Source organism: Aquarana catesbeiana, unplaced genomic scaffold (genome assembly GCF_042186555.1).
Source record: "Aquarana catesbeiana isolate 2022-GZ unplaced genomic scaffold, ASM4218655v1 unanchor233, whole genome shotgun sequence".
Taxonomy (NCBI): domain Eukaryota; kingdom Metazoa; phylum Chordata; class Amphibia; order Anura; family Ranidae; genus Aquarana; species Aquarana catesbeiana.
The window spans coordinates 1,403,973-1,425,658 of NW_027362661.1; the positions used below are offsets into that span (position 1 = coordinate 1,403,973).

At 51.7% G+C, this 21,686-nt stretch overlaps 3 protein-coding genes across 3 annotated transcripts in view; 2 read left to right on the forward strand and 1 right to left on the reverse strand.

Annotated features, from left to right (window-relative positions):
* Positions 1-21,686, reverse strand: part of LOC141121836 (uncharacterized) — a 963,509-nt gene that overhangs the window by 162,446 nt on the left and 779,377 nt on the right. The window lies entirely within an intron of this gene.
* The window catches only part of LOC141121879 (uncharacterized), a 173,439-nt gene that overhangs the window by 150,550 nt on the left and 1,203 nt on the right, over positions 1-21,686 (forward strand). Inside the window, exons 3-5 of the mRNA XM_073611636.1 lie at positions 15,854-16,057; positions 19,805-19,996; positions 20,083-20,206. Of these exons, the coding sequence (XP_073467737.1) occupies positions 15,893-16,057; positions 19,805-19,996; positions 20,083-20,206 (481 nt within the window). The 5' untranslated portion in view covers positions 15,854-15,892. The remainder of the gene's footprint in view (positions 1-15,853; positions 16,058-19,804; positions 19,997-20,082; positions 20,207-21,686) is intronic.
* LOC141121842 (uncharacterized) overlaps positions 1-21,686 on the forward strand; it is a 297,848-nt gene that overhangs the window by 114,205 nt on the left and 161,957 nt on the right. The gene's annotated exons all lie outside the window — the stretch shown is intronic.

Below are 21,686 nucleotides of genomic sequence, written 5' to 3' on the forward strand. Positions count from 1 at the left end.
ACTGTCAACAACATTGTCTGCAAGGGGTCGACCGTGAGGTTACCCAACTCCTCTGTTTACATCCTGATGTTAACCTGCTCCAAGCTATTCCTGAGCCTTACTGAGATTTCGCGGATGTATTTAGCAAAAAGGGTGCAGAAATATTACCTCCACACAGGCCCTACGATTGTCCTATTGAACTGCTACCAGGAACCGAGGTACCCTTCGGCCGGATCTTTCCACTGACTGAGCAGGAGCTGGGCACCCTGAAGCAGTACCTAGATGAAAACTTGAAGAAAAAATGTATCCGCCCGTCCACTTCCCCGGCCGGTGCTGGTTTATTCTTTGTAGAGAAGAAAGACCATTCTCTGCGGCCATGCATCGATTACCGCGAATTGAACAAGATAACGATTAAGAATCGTTACCCGCTTCCCCTGGTACCTGAGTTATTCCAAAGGCTGGGCACAGCCAGAATTTTCACTAAATTGGATCTTCGTGGAGCATACAATCTAATTCGCATCCCAGAGGGTGATGAGTGGAAGACCGCCTTTCGCACTCGTTTCGGGCATTTCGAGTACCTTGTTATGCCCTTCGGTCTCTGTAATGCCCCAGCCACGTTCCAGCACTTTGTGAACGACATCTTTAGAGAATTCTTGGATCTCTACGTCATCGTTTACCTGGACGACATTCTCATCTTCTCCTCTTCCTTGGCTGATCACCGCAGGCACGTCCGGAATGTTCTTGCTCGGCTCAGGCAACACGGCCTATACGTTAAACTTGACAAATGTGAATTCGAACTACAAAGTATCCAATTTTTGGGACTCATTATTTCTGTGGAAGGTATTAAGATGGACCCACAAAAAGTGTCTGCCATCCTGGACTGGCCTGCACCTACAGACAAAAAAGGGGTCCAACGCTTCGTAGGATTTTCAAATTTTTACAGAAAATTCATTAAAGACTTTTCTAAAATCATTGCTCCCATTACGGAACTTACAAAACAGGGATCCCGATTCTGTTGGACGTCCAGGGCACAATCAGCTTTCGAGAAATTAAAAGGACTGTTTATATCTGCCTCTATCCTTAAACACCCTGACCCTGCTCTACCGTTTGTGCTGGAAGTTGATGCTTCGGAGATCGCAGTGGGGGCAGTACTTTCTCAACGCCAGGGCCCCAAAGCCCTTTTGTTTCCAGTAGCATTCTTTTCCCGCAAACTCTCGTTGTCTGAAAGGAATTATGATGTGGGAGATCGGGAACTTTTGGCCATCAAGGCGGCTCTGGAGGAGTGGCGCTATCTTCTGGAGGGTGCTGTACATCCTGTCCTCATCTATACCGATCACAAGAACTTGGAATACCTAAGGTCAGCCAAGAGACTTAAACCACAACAGGCTAGATGGGCACTTTTTTTCTCCTGCTTCTCCTTTCACATCACGTACAGACCCGGCTCCAAGAATGGGAAACCAGATGCTTTGTCTCAAATGTTTCATGATTCCAAGAAAATTGCTCCTCCAGATACTATCCTGCCTGCGGGAAATTTTTTACTTCTCCAGGGAGATTTAATTTCCAGAATTAGGCAAGCCTCCTCAGAAATCCCTCAACCTACTGGGACCAGTTTAAGCGATGGGTTGCTCTGGCACGAAGGCAAGATTCTGGTTCCTGAGAAACTTAGAGTGCTGGTATTAGAATTGTGCCACGACCACAAGCTGGCAGGTCACTTTGGGGCCCGGAAGACGACTGAACTGGTGCAACGTACCTTTTGGTGGCCACAATTATTGGAGGATTGTAAAAATTATGTTGGTTCTTGCCACACTTGTGCTCGGAATAAGAGCAACCGCACGAGGGCCTGGGGTTTGTTGAAACCCTTACCGATTCCTGACAGGTCTTGGAGAATGTTATCGATGGACTTCATCGTGGAGCTACCCCCATCTGAAGGTTTCTCGACCATCTTTGTGGTGATCGATAGACTGTCCAAGATGGCACACTTTCTCCCCATGAAGGGTACACCCACAGCCGTAGAAACGGCGAACATCTTTGTCAAAGAAATAGTGAGACTACATGGGGTACCCGCTAATATTGTATCGGATCGGGGTGTCCAGTTCACCTCTCGGTTCTGGAGGGCACTGTGTGGTGCTCTTGAAATTGAATTGGCATTTTCTTCGGCCTATCACCCTCAGTCAAACGGCTAGACGGAGAGAACTAACCAGAAGCTGGAGCAATACCTCCGTTGCTTTTCTGTGTTTTCGCAAGATGACTGGGTGTCCCTGTTACCTGTCGCTGAATTTTCATACAACAACTCTCTACATTCAGCTATCAATCAGACTCCTTTCTTTGCCAATTATGGATTCAACCCTTCCTTCCTTCCCGGTTCTATTCCGGAATGTACCCTGCCTGCGGTAACTGAAACAATGGAGTTCTTTTCTAATAACTGTAAGATCTTGCAGGAGACCATGGCTCAGTCCCAGGCATCCTTCAAGAAGATGTTTGACAAAAAGAGACGTGGAGAACTTGTCCTTGAACCTGGTAACCAAGTGTGGCTATCCACAAGTAACTTAAAATTGGCTTGTCCCTCCAAAAAATTGGGACCTAAGTTTATGGGTCCTTTTCAGGTGAAAAGAAAAGTGAATGATGTCGCTTATGAACTTAATCTGCCGGAGTCCCTTATGCCGCGTACACACGGTCGGACTTTTCGTCTACAAAAGTCCGACAGCCTGTCCGACAGACTTCCGGCGGACTTTCGGCGGACTTGCAGCAGACTTTCTAATGAACGGACTTGCCTACACACGACCACACAAAAGTCCGACGGATTCGTACGTGATGACGTACACCGGACTAAAATAAGGAAGTTCATAGCCAGTAGCCAATAGCTGCCCTAGCATGGGTTTTTGTCCGTCGGACTAGCACACAGACGAGCGGATTTCTGGGTCCGGCGTAGTTACGACGTAAAGATTTGAAGCATGTTTCAAATCTAAAGTCCGTCGGATTTGAGGCTGAAAAAGTCTGCTGAAAGTCCGGAGAAGCCCACACACGATCGGATTACCAGCCAGCTTTAGTCCGTCGGCGTCCGTTGGACTTTTGTAGACGAAAAGTCCGACCGTGTGTATGCGGCATTAGAATTCACCCGGTCTTTCATGTATCATTGTTGAAACCAGTTGTTCCTGATTCCTTTTCTGATCGTAAAGCCAAGCCACCGGAGCCTGTTATGGTCAACAATGAGGAGGAATTCGAAATCGAGGCAATCCTGGATTGTAGAAAGAGGCAGAATCAGTTCCAGTACCTCATTAAATGGAAGGGGTATGGACCCGAGGATAACTCTTGGGAGCCTGAAAGCAATCTCCATGCCGATGAATTGTTACAAGCCTTCAAGGACTTTCATGCAACCAGGTTGGCCCAGCTGGGCATCCGGAGGCTGCCCTTGAGGAGGGGGCACTGTCAGAGAGCGTACCTCGGCGGGCAGGGTGCTCGCGGCGGTGTGCGCCAGGGCGCGTCGGCGCGCGTTGGCGCACGCGTTCCTGTGGACCCTGCTGTGCGTGTTCCTCGCGGTGCTGGTGTGTGTGTCCAGGGTCGTCCTGCTGTGCACGCCGGCGTGCGGGGGCGCGCGCGTGGGCGTTGGTGGGTGCGCGCCTGTGTGTGCTGGGGCGCGCGCGTGCACGTCGTTTGGCGCCAAAAGATGCATTTAAGCTGGCGTGCCTCTGTGACCAGTGCTCCTGATCAACAGCTAGTTGTCCCAGTGCCTGACCCTGTATCCGAACCGTTCCTGATTACCTGCTGACCCGGCCTTGTCTCCTGGATCTCTCCTTGAACTCTGCCTGTACCTGACTTCTGCTTGTTTTGACCATCCGCTTGCCTGCTCCACTGTACCTTTGCCGTCTGTCTGTTACCGAACCCGGCCTGCCTCCTGACCATCCGTCTGCCTGTTCCCTTGGACTCCAGCTGCCTGTCTGTGGTCTACCCAGCCTGCTTCCTAACTAACCTGCTCCGTCTTGTGCCTGTGCTTCAGCCAGCTTCAGCCTTCTCATCTGTTACCCTGCAGTACCTGGACTGTGCATACAGGCTCTCATACCACTCCGTACTTTCGTGCCTTCTGTTTACTCTACCAGGGGCCGTTAGTCGGACGCGTAAGGGAGCCTACCCTCTGCCCGATTGGACTCGCCGGTCTGGTAAGTAAGAGCCTGACAAGATCCATCTACATGAGGCACAGCAGTGATCCTGGCACTGGAGCACCTGTATTGACCTCCCTTTTACCCATTTGATCGGTCTTCGATCTACGCAAAAATAAAGCCAACCCGTCATCTCCACATATAACCTCGTGACCCCCAATTCCCCCATGAACCTTTTTAAGGACTGACCAACTCCTCTATCCGAAACACCCCAAAGAACGCTAACGAAAAGGGCCACCTTGAACAAGATGGCCTGGTATTCAGATCAACACACTCCCCCAAATATGCTACCATACCCCGCATCATGACAAAGGTTACTGGTCTCCTGGCATCCCTGCGGGCCACCGATCGCCGGTAACTCTTAATCGCCCGTCTCACCCCAAAATCTTGTGTGAAATCAGGTTGACCTTGCAATTTGAATAGGAAAGCTAAACCAGCTAACTTCATATTCACAGCAGGAGTGGACAACCCCTCTTCCCTAAGCCTCACCTAAAATACAACACCAGTAAACGAACTGCCAGGCCAGCTGACCCTTCACCAGCCTTTTGAACAAACACCAGCCCTTCCTTCCATCCCCTTCAGATCCCTGAACGAAGCACTCCACAATTTCACTGCCAGCCCCACCGGAAACAATTCCAGCAACACTAAATTCTTCCTAACTCCCGCTTCAAGCCATGACCACGGCCATGGTCCAGCACTCCACTGACCCTGGAATAAAAAACCCCAAAACCCGTAGAGCCAACAGTATCTGTAATAATTTCCATGTCAAAATTGCTAACGGGCCCTAAAATCCATAGAGCCCGTGCGTGAAAGGATTCCCAAACAAAAAAGGTATGCCATACCCTCAAGTTCTCCCTGTGCGCTTTAACCAAGCGCACAACGCTCGTGGGAGACCTGATCCCGGCTGTACTTGCCAAAAACCAATGATAGAAAAACCCGCCCCCATTGGCCGAATGTGACATGCCAAATTCCGCTTACCCCCGAACGATTGCAGTACTCGCAGCTGACTTTGCGTAAACTAATCACACCTGCAATTTCCCCTTTTAATTCGCCAGCTCATCTACCGACAACCTGCGTTCCATTGCACCCGAGTCCAAGACAACGCCCAGGAACGTGATGACCACGCTTAAACCAATCACACCTGCAATATCCCCTTTTAAATTCGCCAGCTTATCTACCGACAACCTGCGTTCCATTGCACCCGAGTCCAAGACAACGCCCAGGAACGTGATGACCGTGCTAGGCCCCCCCGTCTTCTCAGGTGCCACCGGAATTCCAAACCGGTCCGCTCTGCGTTCCCACGTAGCCAGGAGCCCCGCGCAGATTCTGGAAGAAGCTGGTACCATGCAAATGAAATCGTCCAGGTAATGGATGATCGAATTCCCGCCCGACACATCCCTTACCACCCCTCCCAGAACTGAGCTAAATTGCTCAAACAGTGCACAGGAATACATAGCAACACATCGGTGGGCATTGGACGACGCAAAATTAATCATTCCAATGACACCCCCAGCAACCGGAAGCTATCCGGGTGAACTGGGGGTAGCCGAAAAACTGATTCCACCTCCACCTTCACCATCAATGCCCCCTTGCCGTAATGACGCACCCAACCCACCGCAGCAGCGAACGATGTACTACTCACCGAACATGTCTCCTGGTCAATGGCATCATTAACCGACCCCCTTTTGGAAAAGAAAGTGGTGAATCAACCTCAATTTGTTGGGCTCCTACTTTGGCACTACTCCAAAGAGGAAACTACCAAATCAGCGAAACAGTGCAGACGGAAAGGGGCCCTCCATGCGACCCCATGCAACTTCCCTACTAAGTCCCTCAGAAACTACATCTGGCTGTCGCATGGCCGATCACAAAGTGCAAGACACCATGGAATCACCTCTAAAATACATGGAATCCTAACGCCAGCTATGAAACCTGAATCCCGCAACTGAGCCACTTTCCAATCCGGATACCTACCGAGAAAACGGCCACATCCTTTTCACCATCACTGTGGTCCTCCCTCTTGTGTCCAGCCTCTCCAGCCTGACCTATTCCTTGCTTGCAACCTCTGGACGACTGATGAGACCATCCACCCCTGAACACTAGTGCTTGTACCGGCACATCCCTCTGAACGTGCAGGTCCTAGCATTGTACTGCCAGCATACTCCTTTTTTGTTGCCGGCCGCCTGTCCCTGAGCCGAAAGTCCACCGGCCTCCCCTGAAAATTAACTGGTGCGGAGCCCACGCAGCCGTCCTCAAGCACAGTCACAGGCTGATGTCCTTATGGTCCCATCTCAACGCCGGCCGGATAACTCTCCACTGACGAAAATGCTCAACATACCTCAGCCACTCCGTGCCCCCGTAAGCTCTATCCACCTCCCCTATCAAATCCTAGTAACAAAAGAGTGCCGAACAGTATTCGGGGGTTCTTTTTCCCCACTCACCCTTGCACTGATGGTAAAACTCCTGTAGCCAGTTGGCAAATGTCGTCGGGATCAACCGGTATCCCCTCTTCTCTCCGTCCTCCTTTGAATGATCCGGTTTAACCCTATCCAAGTTAAATTTTTGCTAACTGCAGCAGGGAAAAAATCTCCGCATACTCACCCTACCACATCTTTTCTCATACTTCAGGCTTCAAGTGTGCACCCAATGGCCCCTCATAGTAAACATAGACCTCGCATTTTGCAGAACCAGCTAGTCTGATGACTTCCTGTCTGCCCGCAGCTTCCCCCGCCACCACCACCTTGGTCGTCCCCTGCGTAACCCCACCTGTGTTACCTGTGACAGGCATGTTGTCAAGGCCGGAACTACCGGAGCTACCGCACCCCCCAGCAAAATGGCTTGGCCGACTACTCTTGCTGGTGGGACCCAGGCTGACACCGGCCCAGCGGGGGCTCTATCCCCATGCCCCAACTTTTGCATCAATTCCTATGTCCCATCAAGAAAACCCAGTAACCCCGCAGCCCCCCCAGCTGCCTCAGCCACCGCCGTCCTTCCCGCCGGACCCATCTGTCCTGCCCTCTTGCCCTATGCTAACAGACAATCCCTCATGATATAAGTGTAAAGGTGACTTACCGGGCTGCACAGGAGTTGCCCCATCAGCCGACCATCTGCTTTCCAACGACGTTGCACTGCACTGCTGGAGGGGGGAGCAGCCTCTTCTTCCGACTCCCAGTTCTCCTGCCGACCTCTGTCCAGACCCCTCTTCCTCTTCTGATGAGAGCCCGCCAGTCATAACAGCACCAGCTGCCGATGGTTCCGCTGACCTCCGAACCCCCCCCGCATTGCGTACCCGCTCACCGGCTTCTGGACGACCTTACCAGGACCAGTGTGTGGGGCCTCAGTCCTACTGGCCTCCGCTTGCCTGGAAGTCCTCCCCGGCTGTCCCCCACTGCTCCTCCTAAGGTCCCTTGGCGGTGCATAAGAAAGCCCGGGAACCCCTTTTGCTTTGTTCCTCAATGGTAGGCCTCAGGCCGACTGACGTAGCGCTAGGGGCGGGGCCCGTGCCCTCCTGTTTCCACCGCCTAGTAGGCCGCAATGCCGCCCCGAAGCCCCCAGACTGTCCTCCTGGTGACCTCCTGTGCTGGAGGGGAGACCGCACAGGACTCCCCCCATCCCGCGCTGCTGCCCACTAGGCCGGGGGTCCCGTCGGGAGTCCCTGACAGGGTACCCCCCCGACTGACGCTGTGGCCTAGAGTGACAGTCCGGTGAGAAAATCGCTCCAGCGGCCTGGGCCTACACGCCCGATTGCCCTACCTCCCCCCCTGTAATGTCACCTGCTGCTGTTCGTGTTAGAATAAGCCCCAAAGTGTCCTGCAGCCAACCGGAGACCCTGAAACGCTGCTTCCTCCCTGAGCTGGGCCAAGAGCTGCTCCACCTCTGACATGCTTCTGCTGAACTTTTCCCAAAACTGTGATGACTCATAGGGAGGGGCCTCCCTTTTATCTCCTCTCCAACCCCTCCCCCCAGCACCAACCTGATACACTCCCTCTCCTGATACTATTACCCTGTTTCCCCAGTCATGTAAGCCCTCAGCCTATGTCATTTCATTTGCTTTGCTCCGGGCTTTTCTTTGTTTGGATGATCTCACCAGTCAGGAGACTTTCCTGTCATCCTACATGATCCCTTCTGAGGATTCTTCTATCCTTCCAAACAAGTGTATGAAATCCTCGATGAGTCCTCCTTCTATGTGATCTAGAAGATCTGGAATCACAATGTCTTTATGGATGAAGTGGATGACCCAGTTTATATATTATATATAATATAAGTATATTTATATTATATATTTATTTATTTATATTTATATATTTATATAAGTATTCATAGGAAGTGTTCTTACTTTGAAATTGCTCCACCCCCATTCCTATGTGACCATTACATCCTTGCAATTTATGTTTAAAGTGATTGTAAAGGTTCAGTTTTTTTTTTTTTTAAACAAACATGTCATACTTACCTCCGCTGTGCAGTTGGTTATGCACAGAGTGGCCTTGATCCTCCTCTTCTGGGGTCCCTCCGCAGCGCTCCTGGCTCCTCCTCTTCCTTAGTGTCCCCCTGGAGAAGCGCTCTCCGACAGGACACCCATGCGGGCGCACTCCCGTGTCCTGCTGCTGTGTCTGTTGACACAGACAGCAGGAATTGGCTCCGCCCCCCAGCGCTCCCGCGTCATTGGATTTGAATGGCTGCGCTGCTATCAATCTATCCAATCAGGACACGACTGTGCTGCTATCAATCTATCCAATCATGACACGAGACACCGGCCGGAGATGGTGTGCTCGTTCCAGTTGCGGGAATTATGGGGCTCAGGTAAGTATAAGGGGGGCTCTGGGGGGCAGCTGCAGTAAAGAAGATTTTTCACCTTAATGTATACCCCTTTAACATCTTCATTATGAGTGGAGTGATATGTATTTGTATCCTTTTGGATGTATTTTTGCATTTTCTTAACCAAAAGGATTTGTTTTGGGGGGTGTCTATTTTATTAGCTATACATTTGTTGTTAACTTGTGTTCTGTGTCTTTAGGACTTTTCTATATGTAATAAAAATATATTTCTTAAACAACTGGATGCATAAGAACTGTATCTATGTTATATTTGAACTTGTGGTATTCCTGTAAGGTAGATCATTTACATGAGTGGTTACTATGAGACGTTTCTTGGGGCTGCAGTTCCTCTGAACTCCACAAGATGGTGATCTCACTCATATCCAGGAAAGTTCTATGAAATACAGACAGGAAGTGATGTCAGGTACAAACAGGAAGTGATGCCAGGTACAAACAGGAAGTGATGTCAGGTATAAACAGGAAGTGATGTCAGGTACAGACAGGCAGTCACATGGAACAAAGACAGGAAGTTCCATGTGGCAGGGACTAGAAGACATTACTGGAAGTGGCAGTAGAGGAGGTAATAAGATCTTATTTTCTATGTACACCCAGTAACCCCCCGTCATGTCCGTCCTCTTCCTCCATAGTCACTGTGATGTCTTTTATCTCCAGCAGATGATGATACACACATATATAGTGTGGAAATGTAGAATAACCCCAAATATTACAATGAGGGAATTTATGGTCTGTACCACGAGGGGAGTTATTGATGTCAGTAAATGTCGGTTCCAGACATTGTATGTGGGGGGAATGAAATGATAATTAAAGGTTGGGATTAGGGAAGATTTCTGTAAGATTTTACACAGGAATGATCAGCGCCCCTCCAGAGACACTATGATGAGTCTCACAATAGGAGACTGAAAGGGACTGGATTTTGGGGGGATGAGATGATGATGCAGAGGGGGAATTTTCCAAATGGGAATCAAAATAGATTTTTCAGCTGAATACAATTGTTCCGGCTGGACTGAATATTGATATTGAGCTGTTTGCTTTTGATTCATCTGTTTTATGTTTATAGTATTTTATATTGTTTTACCAGTTATTAATTATTATAAACAATGTTTTGTATGAATTTAGTGATATGACGATATAGAAGATGTAATTCTGGGCTATAAATTGTTAAGGAATCTGGGTGGGGGTAGGAGCGTTTTTTTTAGGACTTCTTCATCTGCCAATAGCCCCCTTGGACAAAGATTGGCATTTTCCAATCCAAACACGTCTGATATCACCAGGTTAGGAAAGGCGCCCTCATCCCACCCTTTGTCATCACATGGGAACCTCAGTGGCTGCATTGTGCCATGTTTGGGGTCACAGAGAATAAAACGCCTCGCTGGGCACTGCGGGAAGTGATCAGGAGGGGTGAGCCATGTGTGTGAGATCAGTGGAGGGCCCTGGCAGTGGATTAGCGCTTCTACTCCTTATGTCTGTGTTCTCCATTTACTGCTATGGAGGCATTTGTTGGTTCACAGGCACCATGAACTCTGTGGGACAACAGGGCCCAGCACACCTAGTCATCTACAGCCGGGGGTTTTTCAGAGTAAATGCTGCCAGGTTACCCCAGGAGTTGTTTGACTGTTGTTATTGGAACTATCGTGTTGTGGATTCAGATATTTTGTCCATAGTACAAGCACTGCCCGAACATTTATTATTTGTAGATTAACCCCTTCGGGGTCAGAGCATTTCCCCATTTATGGGGCGGGAACATTCTCTTCATTTTGGAGATGAATTCTAGTAATATGGTCTGCTAAACAAACCGCACTGACAATAAATAGACAAGACACTGACCATCCTGACCATACATGGCCTACAAAGGGCAAGTATTACACTACACAGGCAGCCAATGGGCAATCATTGCAATATGTAGCCAACACAATGATGGAGTGCAGGGGTGAGGAGTATGGAGCATAGAGCCCCTTACAGTACCTGACCGCGAGATTGTGTTTCCAGCGCGATACCATCGCGCTGGTTCTCGGCGACAGGGTACTGTGAATGTCGCGCTGGCTCGCTCATCGGGAAAGGAAAACGTTGTTTTCCTCCCGCGATGAGTGACAGGCAGCGCTGACAGCTGTCTAGTATGAATCCTGAGGCGGGAACACCGCGCCAAATTTTAAATGAAAAAACCGGCGTGGGTTCCCCCCTCGGAGGCATACCAGGCCCTTAGGTCTGGCATGGATTGTAAGGGGAACCCCCTATGCCGAAAAATCGGCGTGGGAGTCCCCCCCAAATTCATACCAGACCCTTATCCGAGCACGCAGCCCGGCCGGCCAGGAAAGGGGGTGGGGACGAGCGAGCGCCCCCCCCCCCTCCTGAGCCGTACCAGGCCGCATGCCCTCAACATGGGGGGGTGGGTGCCTTGGGTGAGGGGGGCGCCCTGCGGCCCCCCCACCCCAAAGCACCTTGTCCCCATGTTGATGAGGACAAGGGCCTCTTCCCGACAACCCTGGCCGTTGGTTGTCGGGGTCCGCGGGCGGGGGGCTTATCGGAATCCGGGAGCCCCCCTTAATAAGGGGGCCCCCAGATCCCGGCCCCCCCACCCTGTGTGAATGAGTTTGGGGTACATGGTACCCCTACCCATTCACCTAGGCAAAAGTGTCAATATAAAAAAAACACACTACACAGGTTTTAAGAGTAATTTATTAGTCAGCTCCGGGGGTCTTCTTCCGACTTCGGGGGGTCTCCTTCCGACTTCTCCCGGTGTTCGGCCTCTTCTCCCGGGCCCCGCCGCTATCTTCTTCCAGCTCTATTGCCAGCGAGGGGCCCGGTCTGCTGCCGCTGTCTTGTCTCCGCTGTCTCGCCGCCGCTGTCTCGCCGCCGCTGTCTTTCCGCTTCTTCTCTTCTTTTCTTCTTCCCCGATGTTGACACGACGCTCTCTCCGGCTCGAATGCTGTGTGCGAGCTGTGGAGCCATTTATATAGGCGGTAACCCCGCCCCCTTACGACGTCATGGTCCCAGCATGCGCAGGGACTCTGGCGTCATAAGGGGGCGTGGCCCCAGAGTCCCTGCGCATGCTGGGACCATGACGTCGTAAGGGGGCGGGGTTACCGCCTATATAAATGGCTCCGCAGCTCGCACACAGCATTCGAGCCGGAGAGAGCGTCGTGTCAACATCGGGGAAGAAGAAAAGAAGAGAAGAAGCGGCGAGACAGCGGCGGCGAGACAGCGGCGACAAGACAGCGGCAGCAGACCGGGCCCCTCGCTGGCAATAGAGCTGGAAGAAGATAGCGGCGGGGCCCGGGAGAAGAGGCCGAACACCGGGAGAAGTCGGAAGGAGACCCCCCGAAGTCGGAAGAAGACCCCGGAGCTGACTAATAAATTATTCTTAAAACCTGTGTAGTGTGTTTTTTTTATATTGACACTTTTGCCTAGGTGAATGGGTAGGGGTACCATGTACCCCATACTCATTCACACAGGGTGGGGGGCCGGGATCTGGGGGCCCCCTTATTAAGGGGGGCTCCCGGATTCCGATAAGCCCCTCGCCCGCAGACCCCGACAACCAACGGCCAGGGTTGTCGGGAAGAGGCCCTTGTCCTCATCAACATGGGGACAAGGTGCTTTGGGGTGGGGGGGCCGCAGGGCGCCCCCCTCCCCCAAGGCACCCACCCCCCCATGTTGAGGGCATGCGGCCTGGTACGGCTCAGGAGGGGGGGGGCGCTCGCTCGTCCCCACCCCCTTTCCTGGCCGGCCGGGCTGCGTGCTCGGATAAGGGTCTGGTATGGATTTGGGGGGGACCCCCACGCCGATTTTTCGGCATAGGGGGTTCCCCTTACAATCCATGCCAGACCTAAGGGCCTGGTATGCCTCCGAGGGGGGAACCCACGCCGGTTTTTTCATTTAAAATTTGGCGCGGTGTTCCCGCCTCAGGATTCATACTAGACAGCTGTCAGCGCTGCCTGTCACTCATCGCGGGAGGAAAACAACGTTTTCCTTTCCCGATGAGTGAGCCATCTCGGCGCTGGCCCCTGCGACGGGGCTCGTAGGTGTCAAATCTCGCCGAGAAGTGCGGCGAGATTGACACAATATCGCGGTCACCTACTGTATATTGCTGGTCAGGAGGAAGAAAACATTCCCCAGCCTGTCATGAAGAATATGTTCCATCATTGGTGTCAGAGGGAGGAAAATACTGAGGGTTTTGAGCAGAGGTAGACTAGAACCTTCAGGGCCCTGGTGCAAGAAACCATGAAGGGCCCCCCTGACCCACTGGTCCCGGGCCCTTGCCACTTATTCCATGGCCCTTTACTTCCGCAGTGGGACCCTTTCCTGCTGTCTTTAACCCCCATAGTATTGGAACACCAGAGCCCGATCACAAGTGTGAAATTTGCAACCTGGTAGTTCCCTCATCTATACCTCCACCCATCTCGCACAGGGCTCACCTCCTCTGATCGCACCACAGGGCTCAGCTCCACCAATCACATGCACAGGGCTGACTTCAGCCAATTGCTTCCTGCAGCACCCAGTGAGGCACTTTGTTCTCTGTAGCTCCAAACATGCCACAATGCCGCCACTAAAGTTCCCAAGTGATGACAAAGGGTGGGATAAGGTGCAAGAATGGAGGGGAAGGGGTCTGAACTGGGGTGCCAGTCATAGGGGAGTATGAGCAGAGGAATGAGATGAGGAGGATGGATAGGAATGGGTGGGGTAGATGAAGGGCCATTTATATGGGCAGCTCTGGAAGGGGCACCCAGGTGTTGGGGGGGACAAAAGCATGGGCAGAGGGCTGGACAGAAACTCCAGAGAGCAGCTGGTAGAGGTAGGGGAGGAGTTTGAGATGTGCAGAGATCTGACACACACCGAGAACCCCCACACCACATACAGGCACTCACCAGGCTCTGGGTGCTGCAGCTGGCATAAGTGATGGGTCCTTCAGAGCCGGCACAGGGCGCAGAGTCCACTCAGTATGGAGAACCTTGAGCTTGTATCTGGGGGAGGAGGAGCGGGGTGAGGAGTTGGCTGATGTTGGAGGATGCTGTGCTCACATTGGTGGCAGATCAGGGACAGCAAGGGGACTCTGCAAAGACTGAATGTGCTGCACACCCTGTTCTCAGCAATCTTACTTGGCGATCACCGGGGGAGACTCCACTGATCCTGGCATTCTTTACTTCAGCAGCAGGACCCGTTCTTGCTGTCTTGGTGCCACCCCACCCCGCTCCCACATTGGTGGAACACCAGGGACAGTCGCAGGTGTGACCTTTGCGACTGTGGTAGTTCTGCCACTGGTTCTGAGTAAACTAGAGGAGCTGAGGTGGTAGTGGGACTAAAGGACTCTGAGAGCATGTGAGGGTTTACTTCATCTGAAGGGCTCTGGGACCCTGAGGAGGAAGTGTAGATGAAGGACTTTAGGGGCCTCCTAGAAAGTAATAGGGCTGAACAACTCTGAGAGGTTAGTGGGGCTGAGGGGCTGTGGGGGCCTCTGAGAGGGTAGTCAGGCTGCAGGGCTCTGAGGTAGGAGGGGGTTTTAGGGCTCATAGGGGCTGTTGGTTTCTGATGGTCCTCCCACCCTGCCTGCACTTAATTTTCTGACCTCCTTAGAGAACTCCTGCCAGCAAGTGAAGGAAGCCTTCACCTCACCATATCACTGGTCAAGAAATATGTTGCAGGTCAAAAATAGACCAAGAGAACAAACTCCTCCCCCCCCCCCTCCCTATTGTTGTCCTCCTACCCACACTGGGTTGCTATAGGAGAGTACAGAACAGACTCCTCCCCCACAGTTCTGTACTCCACCAGCTGCATCCGCCTGCTATCTAATCCAATCTCTTCTTTTACTGCAGAGAGTGACAGTGACATCACTTCTGTCAGTCAGCAGGCTGCTGGAGATTGGAGCCTTGCCGCCAGAGTTTTAGCAATTATCCTGATTAACCGGAAACTCCGGCCAAAGGTCAGCAAGTTCCCCTTCCTCGACATGATGACTTTACATTGTCCTCACAGCACTGCCTCAGAGCAAACACGTCAAAGGAAGAATCGCAAATTTCATTCCTTGTCTGCAGATCTAATACTAATTAAAACCAGTTCAGAAACCAACAAACCCAACATAGAAAAGGGAATTTCTTATCTGGCAGGCCAAGAGGGTCCCAGGAGCTAAAAAATAAATCAGACGCTAACAAGTCCAGACTGAATGTGTTCCCATGGGGGAGTATTTCTTATATGTACAGCAACCCTCATATTACCCCCATCCTATCCACAACCTATTATTGTGTGACCAATACCATCCAAATAATTCTTACTTTCATTTCCCAAAGTTATCCATCTACAAAGAGACCTGTATAGATCAAATGACGGCACCAATGAGGATGGAGGAGGACCGGAGTCACATGACTGAGAAGATACTAAACCTCACCCTGGAGATCATCTACCTGCTGACCGGAGAGGTGAGGAGGATTCTGGGAGGTCACATGACATCACTCTTTATGAATAAAACAGACCTGACCGTAGGGGTGAGGGGGATTCTGGGAGGTCACATGACATCACTCTTATCTCCATTAATAAAACACAGACCTGACCGGAGAGATGAAGAGCATTCTGGGAGGTTACATGACATCACTCTTATCTGCATTAATAAAATACAGACCTGACCGGAGGGGTGAGGAGGATTCCGGGATTCTAACACAATATTTTTATTGGTTCCTCAAAGCAGAGATTTCCTCTTGTGAAGTCAGGTGATCATATGACCATCACAGTGACTCCACGTGACTCCCTAAAACCTGAGAGACACAACATAGAGAAGATTCTAGAAGTCACCAAGAAGATGATGGAGCTTCTGACAGGAGAGGTGAGCGGTGCTGGGAATTCTGGGACATTATCCAGTAACAGACAAGGGATGTGTCTGGATGGTGACTGTATCATTGTGTGTGTCAGGTTCCTATAAGGTGTCAGGATGTCACTGTCTATTTCTCCATGGAGGAGTGGAAGTATTTAGAAGGACACAAGGATCTCTACAAGGACCTCATGATGGACAATCAGCAGAATTTGAGTTTTATGAAGAATGTAAGGAAGGAATTTCCCTGGAATGAGACGATATTGAACCTCACCCTGGAGATCCTCAGCCTGCTGACTGGAGAGGTGAGTGTAATGAAGGGGTTAAATCTGACTCCGCTGTACACTGGGATGTATTCAGAGTCACTTTAAGTCTTCTGATGTTCTTCTAATCCAGTGTTTCTCAACCTTTTTGTCTTTTGAGAAACCCTTGGCAAAATATTTGAGATCTTGGGAAACTCCTAAAATTATTTTCAGATTAACACCTCACGGAACATCAGTGTGATTAGCGAGCTGTTGGTATAACAATAATTCTTTTTAGAAACATCATTAAGTAATAGAATAAATATTTACACTTACTTCCTAAATATCAAACTTAGGCTGGTGTTTTTCTGCATAGAAGCTAGATTCTGGGTGAACTTGGGATATGCACACACAAATTTCATCTTCAACTGAAATTCGACAAGGGTGTCACCAGGGCAGGGCACAGGGGGGGGGGGTCACCAGGGCAGAGCACAGGGGGATCAGCAGGGCAGAGCAGAGGGCAGTTTCCAGGTCAGGGTCCAGGGTTGTCACCAGGGCAGAGCATAAGGTGGTCACCAGGTCAGGGCACAGGGGTGTCATCAGGTCATGGCACAGGGGAGTCACCAGGTCATGGCACAGGGGAGTCACCAGGTCATGGCACAGGGGAGTCACCAGGTCATGGCACAGGGGAGTCACCAGGTCAGGGCACAGGGGAGTCACCAGGTCATGGCACAGGGGAGTCACCAGGTCATGGCACAGGGGAGTCACCAGGTCATGGCACAGGGGAGTCACCAGGTCAGGGCACAGGGGAGTCACCAGGTCAGGGCACAGGGGAGTCACCAGGTCAGGGCACAGGGGAGTCACCAGGTCAGGGCACAGGGGAGTCACCAGGTCAGGGCACAGGGGAGTCACCAGGTCAGGGCACAGGGGAGTCACCAGGTCAGGGCACAGGGGAGTCACCAGGGCAGGGGACAGGGGTGTCACAAGGAGAGAGCACAGGGGAGTCACAAGGAGAGAGCACAGGGGAGTCACCAGAACAGAGCTCAGGGTAGAACACAGGGGAGTTACCAGGGCAGAAATCAGAGGTGTCACCAGGGCAGTGCACAGTGGAGCCACCAGGTCAGGGCACAGGGAAGCCTCCAGGTCGGGGCACAGGGGAGTCGCCAGGTTATGGAATAGGGGAGTCACCAGGTCAGGGCACAGGGGAGTCACCAGGTCAGGGCACAGGGGAGTCGCCAGGAGAGGGCACAGGGGAGTCGCCAGGTCGGGGCACAGGGGAGTCGCCAGGTCGGGGCACAGGGGAGTCGCCAGGTCGGGGCACAGGGGAGTCGCCAGGTCGGGGCACAGGGGAGTCGCCAGGTCGGGGCACAGGGGAGTCGCCAGGTCGGGGCACAGGGGAGTCGCCAGGTTATGGAATAGGGGAGTCACCAGGTTATGGAATAGGGGAGTCACCAGGTCAGTTCACAGGGGTGTCACCAGGTCAGTTCACGGGTGTCACCAGGAGAGGGCACAGGGGAGTCACCAGGTCGGGGCACAGGGGAGTCACCAGGTCGGGGCACAGGGGAGTCACCAGGTCGGGGCACAGGGGAGTCACCAGGTCAGGGCACAGGGGAGTCACCAGGTCAGGGCACAGGGGAGTCACCAGGGCAGGGGACAGGGGTGTCACAAGGAGAGAGCACAGGGGAGTCACAAGGAGAGAGCACAGGGGAGTCACCAGAACAGAGCTCAGGGTAGAACACAGGGGAGTTACCAGGGCAGAAATCAGAGGTGTCACCAGGGCAGTGCACAGTGGAGCCACCAGGTCAGGGCACAGGGGAGTCGCCAGGTTATGGAATAGGGGAGTCACCAGGTCAGGGCACAGGGGAGTCACCAGGTCAGGGCACAGGGGAGTCACCAGGTCAGGGCACAGGCGAGTCGCCAGGAGAGGGCACAGGGGAGTCGCCAGGTCGGGGCACAGGGGAGTCGCCAGGTCGGGGCACAGGGGAGTCGCCAGGTTATGGAATAGGGGAGTCACCAGGTTATGGAATAGGGGAGTCACCAGGTCAGTTCACAGGGGTGTCACCAGGTCAGTTCACGGGTGTCACCAGGAGAGGGCACAGGGGAGTCACCAGGTCGGGGCACAGGGGAGTCACCAGGTCGGGGCACAGGGGAGTCACCAGGTCGGGGCACAGGGGAGTCACCAGGTCGGGGCACAGGGGAGTCACCAGGTCAGGGCACAGGGGAGTCACCAGGTCAGGGCACAGGGGAGTCACCAGGGCAGGGGACAGGGGTGTCACAAGGAGAGAGCACAGGGGAGTCACAAGGAGAGAGCACAGGGGAGTCACCAGAACAGAGCTCAGGGTAGAACACAGGGGAGTTACCAGGGCAGAAATCAGAGGTGTCACCAGGGCAGTGCACAGTGGAGCCACCAGGTCAGGGCACAGGGAAGCCTCCAGGTCGGGGCACAGGGGAGTCGCCAGGTTATGGAATAGGGGAGTCACCAGGTCAGGGCACAGGGGAGTCACCAGGTCAGGGCACAGGGGAGTCACCAGGTCAGGGCACAGGCGAGTCGCCAGGAGAGGGCACAGGGGAGTCGCCAGGTCGGGGCACAGGGGAGTCGCCAGGTCGGGGCACAGGGGAGTCGCCAGGTTATGGAATAGGGGAGTCACCAGGTTATGGAATAGGGGAGTCACCAGGTCAGTTCACAGGGGTGTCACCAGGTCAGTTCACGGGTGTCACCAGGTCGGGGCACAGGGGAGTCACCAGGTCGGGGCACAGGGGAGTCACCAGGTCGGGGCACAGGGGAGTCACCAGGTCAGGGCACAGGGGTGTCACCAGGAGAGGGCACAGGGGGTCTGTGGTTGTGTTTATTTTCCTCCACATGCAGAGCTGCACAGGGAAGCTGCTTGTACATGTCTGTTATGGTGTGCTGATCCCAGCCAGCTTTCCTCTCTCATCCATCCCAAGTGATGTCACACACAAGTACCTTGGATGGACAGAAGCGAGGGGGTGGTGGGGATCAGTGGAGTACAGTTAGGATTAGAGGGAGTACAGGTATGCTGTACACAGTTAACCTATTGTGCTCATCTCACTACAGCATTCCACACCTGCTGGAATCAATAGCCACTGACGAGAGAGGGAGACAAGATGATTCTCACACACTGCACGTCCTCCACTAGTCCCGATCCACCCTCTTCAGTGATATCATAGTAGCCAGAACTATAAGGGTGGCATGGGGTATCCATGTGCCTTGTCAGTACTCACTGTCAGTGTGCATTGTACAGATATACATCCTCCACAATGGTGAATTGCAGCAGAACTCCTGATTGAGAAAGCTGTTCTAATCAATAACAACATCCACACAAGTACTATGAATACATGAAGTGTACATACTCTGATATTTGTTTATAGCACAAGATGGCGACATTGGGTATAGAAGAGAACAATGTCAGGTTTAGTCCAATCAGTGAGACCCATGATTACCAGCATGCCACGCCCACTGACCACTAAATCCATGGGAAGCATTTCCTGGTGGGTCAGTGAGTCTTACTAGTGAAACATTAGTGACTCTATTATATGACTTCTAGAAGGATCTATAAATTTGACCAAAGGACAAGTAAAAAAGGCGCAATGCAGGTATACCTCAAATAACTGTTCCTAAATAGTCCAATGGCAGGATGGGTATAAATTTGACCACATTGTAATCATATCATTGGATGGAGATGTCTGTCCTTTGCTGAACATTGTGGCCAATCCCTGGAGAATAAATATAGAGCTGACCACAGAAATGAGGGATTATGGGAGAGTGATATTTATCTTTGTATAACACAGAACTGTACAGTAATAATGAAGAAATCCACTGAAAATGAGACAAGAAGGAGATCTCATAATATGAGCACAAGATCCTCGAGAATCCAGAATCCCATCACCATCCCCCCACCTCCATCCCCGATCCCTACAAGACACAACATGCAGAAGATTCTAGAAGTCACCAAGAAGATGATGGAGCTGCTGACAGGAGAGGTGAGCGGTGCTGGGAATTCTGGGACATTATCCAGTAACAGACAAGGGATGTGTCTGGATGGTGACTGTATCATTGTGTGTGTCAGGTTCCTATAAGGTGTCAGGATGTCACTGTCTATTTCTCCATGGAGGAGTGGGAGTATTTAGAAGGACACAAGGATCTCTACAAGGACATCATGATGGACAATCAGCCGCCCCTCACATCACCGGGTAAGAGGAGACTTTATTGTAAAGGAGAGAGCAGTACGGAGGGTCCACCTAGATCCCCCATCATCTGATAAACACATAGAAACAATGTATTCAGTCTCAGGAGATGGGAGGCAGTGGTGTGGGACCTCTGCAACTTGTCTCATGTGAACATTTAGGTCACTACTGATTACTGAATACCAATATTATGAGTCCTGACCCTTACATTGTATAATTTATATTGTACATTACATACTCCTGACCCCTGCACTATATACTCTATGTTGTACATTACATCATTCTGATACTATATAGTCCTATCTGTTGTATCTTGTACAATATGTTGTACATTACATAGTCCTGACCAGTGGCGGCCACTCCATAAGGGGTGCTGACCCCCATCCATGTGTCTGGCCCCCTAATCTACATGCAGGGCGCCAGACACATGGATTCCAATGGGGTTTTTTTTTCTTTATTAGAGCCTGAGCCTTTAATAGGCTTTAAAAAAAGGTGGGCTCAGGAACGCAGGGCATTGCACCCTGAGCACACCCACTTGTGTGACAATAGCGAATGAATAGTTGCTATTGACACACTGATCCTCCTCCTGGCCAATCAGGAAGCCCCTATTGGCCAGGGAGTCTTAGGCCAATCGTCTCTTTAGGACAGACTTCCTGTTCCTATGCGGCCGGAAGGAGAATGTCCCACTGTGTGTTTGCCGGAGTGGCCCTGGCTCTTCTTTACCCCTACTCCATAAGATAAGGCATCATTCACAGTGTTTAATGGGGGGATCGTGCTGTTTTTCTCCCGTGGCAGGTGGGTGGCGGGTTATGGCCACCATTTGTCTCCCGCGGGGGGGGGGGGGGGTGCGGGTAATCGCCTCCGTTCATCTCTCAAGGGGGGGAGTGATGTTAGTTTGTGCTGCCCCAGAAATTTTGAGCACCAGCCACCACTGGTCCTGACTTCTACTCTCTCCTCTCTACCCACTGCTATATATAAACATAATATGTATTCTCTTCTGTTACACCCATTTCCTACCAGCTGGACATTTTATATCTGATTTGACTGGCACACAGACTTTTACATGTTGATAATAATGTGATAACATCCTCAAACTTTGGAACCTTAAACAGAAAGTGATAATGAGGGAGGAGCTAATAACCCAATGATGGTGGTCTTCAAGATCAGTCCAGTCTTCATCTTGGTTGTTCTCCCCCCATCCTCACTCTCTGACCTCTGGTGGGGCTCAGCCCCGCTTTTATTCATGACTAAATCATGGACTAAATAAGGAAGTGCAGGACTTCTTGTGTTGGGAAGATGACAATGAGTGATAGAGGGGGTGGGGACACTCGTCCTATAATCCCCTCATCACTGTCACTCGTTGTTTCCTCACTCTCTGACTAAGGTCCATGAATAAAGAAATGAACTGGTAGGAGATCAGAGGACCCATTTACTAGTTACCTTGAGGGGGGAATTGTAAGATCCTCAGAGACAAAGCTGCCTGATG